Raw genomic sequence first — 8,441 nt, 5'->3', positions numbered from 1 at the left:
TACACTTCCGCGTGCATTTTCCTGTTTCTCTACATGATGATTTTTGCAGTTAACTATAGTCTATAGATTATTTTCCAGATAATAATTCTCAGATATTGAAACATGTTTTTCAGATAATTATTCTTACTTTTTAAGTACCATTTTACAGTTTAAAGTACACATTCTGATTGGTTAAGTTGTACGTATATATTTGTTCTTCTCATTGGTAACATATTTGATTTTTAATGTTTGATGGCTACTTTTATTTATTGTAATTTTAATAATATTTATTGATTTCCATGTAAATAATATTTTAACATATATATTTATAGATTCATACAGAAACAAAAGCGAAGCATGTAAGTTCTCTTATTAAATGCCTTTTTTTTTTTTTTTTTTTCCTAATTTACTTAAGATATTGTTTTTTTTAAAATATATATTGCAAAGCGAATTGATTTGGTTGAATGATGAGATTTAAACATAAAATAACAAAAAAAGTACATGTCTTCATTATTATATATTTTTTATTTATATTTATTTATTATATTATTTTTCAATGTTGCAAAAAGACAATAGCAAGAAATACATTAACGCTGTGTTTGGTGTACTGGATTTGGAGTGGATTTGGTGGAATTTGGATTTGCAAATACGGTTTTGATGTTTGGCAAAATGAAATTTTAAAACGGGATTCGTATTTGATGTGATTTCATGGGATTTCATTTAACTAACTGAAATCCTTACAAAATTGATCGAATTTCATGGGATTTCATGGGATTTGGGTTTTTAAAATAATAAAATTATTTGTAATAATAAATTTATAAACTTTAGTTACAAATTTAAGTTTTCCTAACACTTTTTTTTTTACAAAATATCATTTTCTTAAAATTTATGCTATTAAATTCCAATATGTATTTTAAATTTTTTTCAAACACCAAAATGGAATTTGAATTCCATGAATTTAAAATCCAAATCAAATTTCAATTTCAAATCCAATTCCAAATTCCATTTTTAGACATCCAAACATACTGTAAGGAAATACATTATTTAGGTTAAAATATTAGTACAAAAGTTTGGAGTATGATTTATTTTAATAATTATTATATTTTTTGACAGTTTACTATGTAAGTAGTGAAATGTCATGATTAAATTGTGTTACATTGTTAAATTTTTATTCTTGACAATTTTTCTAATTTAAGTTCTTCTAATTTTATAAAGTAGAACAAATATCGTGCGTGAATGAATTTGTTTTTGTTTTGACCAAAAATAATTTTTTCAGTATATCATTGATTTCATATAATAAGGCAACAAAAAAACAAGTATTTATATTTGTCTATTATGTGGCACAGTCAATCGTGTGCCGTGGCTAATATTTTTAAATGGGAAAACGTCCACGTCTAAATTCCAATCATCTCACATATTTGAGCCATTTTTTTTTTATTTTAAATTTATATTTTCTATAGAAAGCGGGCTGCGTGGGCTTGTTAGTGTGACCCGAACAAATAACGGGTAGCTCCATCGAAATTCGAAACCCTCCAAGCTGAGCTGAAGATTCTGAACGATTTTTCTGGTATTAATGGATTTTGTTCTATCCAATATTCAGCAATTGCTCTTCCAGTTCAGTTTTCGCTTTTGTACTGAAGAAATTGCTGGTTTTGATCAGTGTCTTATTTATTCGTAATTCAACAACAATTCGAGCCGAGATTCGGTCGAGTTTGTATGTAACAGCCGCAATCACTGTCTTACGGAGTCACCGGGAGCTCGTCCACTATCTCGAGAGCTGAAATGGCTGGAAATGAGCCTCTCGTCGAACAAAAGCCCCGACCGATTATCCGCATTGGCATTTTTCTCATATCGCACAGTGTTTTATTTAGGTAATTCAGCTGTTTGTTCACAAATTGACGGAATCACGAACCCTTTCAAGTCTTTCTTATTCAGCGAAATGCAAATTAATGATGTTAATTACAGTGTGTTGTGCTGCTCTGCTGGAATTTTAGCTTTCCTTCTTTTGCCAGTTCTCGCCATAAACACCCATGTGTCGGAAAATGCCCTGATGCCTGGTTAGTTTCATCTCTCCTTACTTTTTTTTTTGCTGCCACGGTCTAGTGATCTGCTTTAGCGGGTTGATCATAGTAGGAGAGTATTATTTTTTTGGTGAATTTGCCGACCTTTCAGTATTTGTTATGTGTTATTTTGCTATTTGATTACTAGACCACAAGGGCTCTCTCTTTGCTGGTGTGATTAGTTTCTTGCTGAGTGGACACAAGTCTGTGAACCTTGTTTTAACTTTTACAGTGTGTTTTAAAGTTTTCTCATATTTTCTTCTTCTAGCGACAGGCTCTTCTATGTCTGGCATGCAGAACTCTTGATTTGTCATCTTGCATCATTCGGTATCATGTTCTGAATTATTTTAAATTGACAAAAAGCAGACACAGTGATCGTGTTGGTCTAGATGCAATATACCATGGGAGTGTGGACCATAGTGTGAAATTACACAATAAGTACGAAATCTTTCAGTTGAGGAAGACCCCTCCCATTTTCCTGTTGGGTTTGTTGTGTTCAATGTATCTCGAAGGTCCATGCATCGAAAGGGACTATGAAAAACCGAAAATCAATTTGCCTTTTTTGATTTGATACTTTCTAGTTGCTGCTTAATGTTAGAAAATTGGGGTTTGGGTAGGGTGCGAGAGTCGATGAAGTTATCGAAGGTTAATATTTTATATTGAAGGATCATATCTTACTGTTCATCATATTATTTTGGTAGCAGAATAATACGATTGACTATCTAACCACATTTTGAATTTCACTTTGCAGGTTCTGGCAGTCCTATGCTCTCTAATGATGACGCTGCAGAAGGGGAGATATTTTTCAACAAGCTTTTAAGTTTTAATTCAAAGACTGTCAGCACAGGCATGTAGGTATCTATCGTTGTATTAAATCTCCTTGAACAGGCTTAAGTTATTACTCCATTTAAATTAATAGAGTTCACTTCCACTGGCCTACTTAACATTTTATGTTCTATTTGAGTTTATTTGCAGTCTTAACACTACTGACTAGGAACCACTACCGACTTCAGAGATTATTTTGCATCATTCCCCTTCTGCTGTAGAAACGTTGACTATTTAGATTTTTTCTTATGCCACCTCCTGAATCCATCGTTCTCTATCCATTATCTATTGATGGATTTCAAGCATCGAGTTTTGATCTCCTGAGCACCTATCGTGGGCAGCTCTGTGAACACCGGCTGATGTGGCATTGACCTATTGGATGCTCAAGATGTCACATCAGGTGCTCATTTAGGTGCCCACGACGGTTGCCCAGAAGATCAAACCTTATCAAGCATCAGGGCATTCATACATCATTTAACCAACCATAATGGTTTCTTTTAAAATTACACTTACAAGTTTGAGCAAACACGTGTGATATTAGAACACAGCTTGAAGGACTCTTGTGGCTGCTTCAGTTTATCTTTCATCAGCATTTACCTAGTTGCGTTATCTCTAGTCTTGATGAAAAATGCTTTATGTAATTATGTTACATGTTGTAACGAACAAAAGGCATATGGTCCTTCTTCCCTCTCATCGTTTAACATTGCTGCAATCGTGTTTTCACCCAAACTACTTCTCTTCTGTTTCTTTATACATGGATGCAGTGAAATTCCAGAGTTGATAGCAGAGCATATCTTGGAATTGGGTGGTGAAGCTAACTACCACAAGTTTCATCCCTTACTTAACAAATTTCATCCACTACAGTTCTTCCTTGGTCCTGATGCAGGCATTGTAGAAGGGAACCACAGTTGTTCATCTTATGGGGTCAACACAATTGGAATAATAAGGGCCCCACGTGGTGATGGGAAGGAAGCTATCGTATTAGTCACACCTTATAATTCTGTGAAGATCACTACCGGCGAAGCCTTATCGCTTGGAGTTGCATATTCGGTATTTTCTCTGCTTTCTCGTGTTACTTGGCTTGCTAAGGATATTATATGGCTTGCCGCAGATTCAAAACACGATGAGTATTCTGCTGTTGCTACGTGGCTGAGAGACTATAACACACTTTCGTTTGGCGATTTGAAGCTGTACTCAGAAATGTGTGATGCCTGTATTCTGCCTTCTCAGAAAAAAAGTCAAACTGCAGGAGAAGTAACATCTAAGGGCTTTCAACGTGCTGGCACAATGGCAGCTGCACTTGTGATTAAGGTTGCTGATAGCAGCAAAGAATTTGAGAAGGATGTTCTCAAAATATATGCTGAAGCGTCCAATGGGCAGATGCCAAATCTAGACCTCATTAATATTGTTAACTACTTGGCTGTTCATGGACAAGGTTTACATGTAAGGGTGGAGAAGATTTGGTCATTGCTTGATTCTTGGTGGCTAAACAGTATCGGGGAACTATTTGCTTTGCTAGGAAAGGTGGCTAGAAACTTAAATCCCCAGTGGAAATTTGGGATCCCTGCTGCAGAGTACGTTGAAGGTGCTGCAACTTTAACGAGTTCCCTCTATAACCAGGTAATCATGTCAATGTTTCCTGGGCAAATTATTCCGTCGAATGTCCAGCCAGTAGATTTTAACACCAAAAAAAACAAAAAACTAAGGAACAACCACCATTTCTTATTTGTTCCATAAGAGCCGCTAAATAATGGGTTGGGTCTCTGATTTGCACACAAGAAACCATCTTCATGTTTTTACTCTGAAAGCATATATCAATGATTTGCGGCATTTCAATATTCTTCTTGCTTTGACATGTGTTATAATCGTTTTTTATTCTCTTTTTGCAGGCATTAGGTGTTCCCACTGGTCCTCACGGTGCTTTTCGTGATTTTCAAGTTGATGCAATTACTATGGAAATCTCACCCAAGTTTTCTTCGACTCAGAGAGTTATGTTCCTTTTGCGTGTAGGCAGGTCAGTGAAAATTGCTGGAAAAATGTTATTTTCTTGAACTGAACAAGGCACAAGTTTCTTAGTCACAGTTTTCTGTATAGCAGTATAGGAACCTGATGTGTGTCAATTTAATAATCCGTACAGTTGCTTTTGAATGGTCAATTCTTATTGCTTTATCATCACATACTTATAGTTTTCATATTGCAGGTTAGTCGAGGGGGTTATACGATCTGTAAATAATCTCCTTGAGAAGTTCCACCATTCCTGTTTTCTATATCTCTTAACTTCTCCAAATAGGTTCGTCTCAGTGGGCGTCTACATGATTGCCTTTGCATTGCTTATCTCTCCCTTTCCACTGGTTGCTGCATCTCTTTTCTCTGATGCCAGCATGCCGAAGCTTGGAGAATATGATGCTCCATTAAAACCAGATCCTGGTGGTGAACATGCCTCAACTTTCACATCATGGAAATGGCTATATGCTGCTAAAACAGTTCTTATCGTCCACCTGTGGAGTACCATCGTAACATTGTCCCCTTATTTTCTCTACCAAATTCCTAATTCCTCATCATCAATCAACCTTCTAATATGGATCATTCTCTCCATACTCAGCCTCTTCTTCATATATGCCATATCCGATTCTTTTACATTTCTCAGTACGAGTCAACCCCAAAGAGCAGAATGGGCTCTGCTTAAATCAGTTACCATTGCAGCTGCTTTCATTGGACTTTGTCTTATGTCAGTTGTAAATTTTGCAACAGCAGAAATAGGAGCGCTGCTATTGGCTCCCTTGTGTTTGACCATTGCACCCTTGAAGCTTGACTTTAAGGCAAATACCATAAAGGCTTTAGCTCGGGGATCTTGTAACATACTGTTGTTGTTTGTTGGGTTTCCTCCAACGATGTTTCTATTGTCAAAAGGTGCATTAGCAGGTTTTGATCATGTAAAATTTGGCGATTTCTGGGATTGGGCAGTCTCCATTTGGGCATGGAACAGTGCTACATATATCTACATATGCATGGTTCATCTTCCCTGCTGGGTTCTATGTATTCACACTTTCATGCATCAGTGTTAGTAATCTTCAAACTTTAGGAACTTTGTTATGTTGTTTAAAATGATATTGGGAACAGTTGGCATTTATTCTGCTTCAGGCTCTGCCTTCACTTTGGCTTGTAAACTTATTTACTGCAGTTCTTAGATACAGTTGTTCCACTTTTCTGCTCTTTCTAACCTTGCTAATGGGGATTTCTGAAGTAGCAACAGTTGATCCTTTTACTCATCGTCAAATGAATATGCGCATCTTAACGTTTGGGTTTAACCAATCTCCTCCTCCATTTATGGACATTATGGAGAAAAACATTACCCCACAGGTTAGATTTATAGATTATTTTTGTTGCATGACGATTGCTTTGTACAACATAGTTTATTGGTAGTTAGTTCATGATTTAGAGACAATTATTATTTAGTCATGCTTTTACTCAAAACACAATTTCTGCATTTCTTCAGTTGAATCTTTTGCTCTTCATTGTTGTTTATGGCACAAATGCCAGAATCTACTCTTTTATGACTTTCAGACTGTCAGCTATTTGAGCAAGTTGTGCTCAACGTTTTCCTCTTGTCTAATTTTACTTCCAAGATAGTACACGGGCATGTTTGGTGCCTTTTCTTGTTCAAATTCTGGTTGCGTACCGGTGCTTCTCATTCTCAGAATTCTCATTCTCTTTCCCTTGTTCAGCAATCAGAGGTACCCAGAATTCGCATGATCTTCGGTGGTATGTTATTATGCTATATGATGTTTTTTTTAACCATGTAATCTTGTATATGTACACATGCGTAATTCCCTTGACACATTCACTTGAAAAATTGGAGCAGTCAGTCCGTAATTCGGATGATCACGTCCCCAGTTCCAGTTCTCAACATCCCAAATGGTTCCCTTGATTTGGATGTATTTATTACCTGGTTTTGCACCTATCCTATCTTTTGACCTCCTCTTGCATTCATGGAAAAATTTGCATTTCTGCATCATGTCTTTTTTTCGAAATGCATGATTTTCAACTGAGAATCCTTCGTGTGTCATATAAATATATTTCGTATCAGATTATATTAGACCATAAAAAAAGGTGTCGGTCCAAATCCCCGATCTTAAATAAGATAAATGACCAGTTTCATCAAACAGTGCACTTTTGCTATTATCCGCATGTCGTAGGAGTGAAAGACGAGCAGATAAATGATGAGAAGATGCGATGCGCAAATTATCTGAATAAACGAGAAAGTAGCTCTCCCTCTGGCCTCTCTTACCATAAATTATAAATCAGCAAACGCATTCAAAGTTTTCAATCAATCAAATGTTTGAAAATTGTACATAGAAATTGACAACCATTGAAAATAAATTATTGCAAACATCACTTGAATATAATCGATTCTATTCCGAGTACCTCTTAAATTTTAATTTATTTTCATATAATCACAGTTAATTATCCTTGAAATCATAACTCTTAATAATAAATATGTTCAGATAAATTCAACCACTTGAAATTATTATGACACGTGCAAGAACATATGCATGAACTTGAGTATATAAAATTTAATGATCCATGTAATTAATTCTCCATCCGTGTAATCTACCTCGATTGTCACAACCGCTGATGGTTATCATGAAGCAACGCATGTCCAAACCTGACCTTCAATATCTCAACTAACTTGCAAATTATAATGTTTGCTAAATAAAAGTGATATTTATAAGCACCATGTATAACTCCTAGTAGGCAATTCTTTCTCACTAAAACCACACCTTAGGTAAGAGAACATCAACCATATATCATGTTAGGGCATCATCCTGATTGATTATTAGATAAAAATTCTCCTACGCTCAAATCGAGTCAAGTGTGATTAAGAAAAGAAAAATGAGACTTCAAATAGTATACGTGATTATATGGTTAGATTCTGTTGGAATATAATCTTTAGGGTGCGCTTGGTAGGTGTGATGGGATAATTAATGGATATTGACTTTGTGTGATTGTTTGATTTGTATGTAGTGATAGTTAGTAATGATGATAAAATTTGATTTTGTTTGGTGTGATTTTTGTTTCAAGGATAAAAGTGTGTACAATTTTTTATGACATAAATACCCCTCATCAATATTACCAAATATTGAGGTGAGAGGGTAAGGTGAGACTGTGTGAGGTGAGATGGTGAAATGGTCAATGTAACACCTAATCCCAAGTACTGTGCATTTCGGGTTTCTCAATACCTTGCCCCACAAAAGATTTGTTTTTCCACCTTTTCCAGCTTAGAAGGTAATTAATCACGGGCCAAAGGATTTCCATGAAATGCTAAAAAACGAGTCAAACAACATATTAAATTATAGTCCTACCCTAATCCACCGTACCAAATTAGGGTTATTTCCATATCCATTCAGATTCATGTACACCAAACCACATTAGTTACAAATATTGTCGGAGTCCGACGCCCATATATCGAGCTATAGGTGTGAAGCCTTGGCATTTGGAAATATATAGCTTGGGATCTCCGACCCTCGGTGAAACGACCCTAACTCTCTAATTATAAATAAATATGCTGAAATTTTT

At 35.6% G+C, this 8,441-nt stretch overlaps 1 protein-coding gene across 1 annotated transcript; it reads left to right on the top strand.

Moving 5' to 3' along the window:
* The first annotated feature begins 1,406 nt into the window (after positions 1-1,406).
* Positions 1,407-6,066, top strand: LOC140887792 (GPI transamidase component gaa1). The gene is made up of 7 exons (XM_073295279.1): positions 1,407-1,546; positions 1,640-1,850; positions 1,945-2,036; positions 2,791-2,890; positions 3,629-4,484; positions 4,754-4,878; positions 5,065-6,066. Exons 2-7 carry the CDS (start codon positions 1,762-1,764, stop codon positions 5,927-5,929), a joined length of 2,127 nt encoding a protein of 708 aa, XP_073151380.1. The 5' UTR covers positions 1,407-1,546; positions 1,640-1,761; the 3' UTR covers positions 5,930-6,066.
* Positions 6,067-8,441: the final 2,375 nt, after the last annotated feature.

The sequence above is a fragment of the Henckelia pumila genome, chromosome 3 (assembly GCF_033568475.1).
Source record: "Henckelia pumila isolate YLH828 chromosome 3, ASM3356847v2, whole genome shotgun sequence".
Taxonomy (NCBI): domain Eukaryota; kingdom Viridiplantae; phylum Streptophyta; class Magnoliopsida; order Lamiales; family Gesneriaceae; genus Henckelia; species Henckelia pumila.
This window is presented reverse-complemented; position numbering and strand designations above follow the sequence as displayed.

Excerpts from the sequence above, each read along its gene's own strand:
- LOC140887792 (XM_073295279.1), top strand. The coding sequence starts at position 1,762 with ATGGCTGGAAATGAGCCTCTCGTCGAACAAAAGCCCCGACCGATTATC. Across the intron at positions 4,485-4,753 it reads CGAGTTCCCTCTATAACCAG|GCATTAGGTGTTCCCACTGG; the intron begins GTAATCATGTCA and ends CTCTTTTTGCAG. Across the intron at positions 4,879-5,064 it reads TTCCTTTTGCGTGTAGGCAG|GTTAGTCGAGGGGGTTATAC; the intron begins GTCAGTGAAAAT and ends TTCATATTGCAG.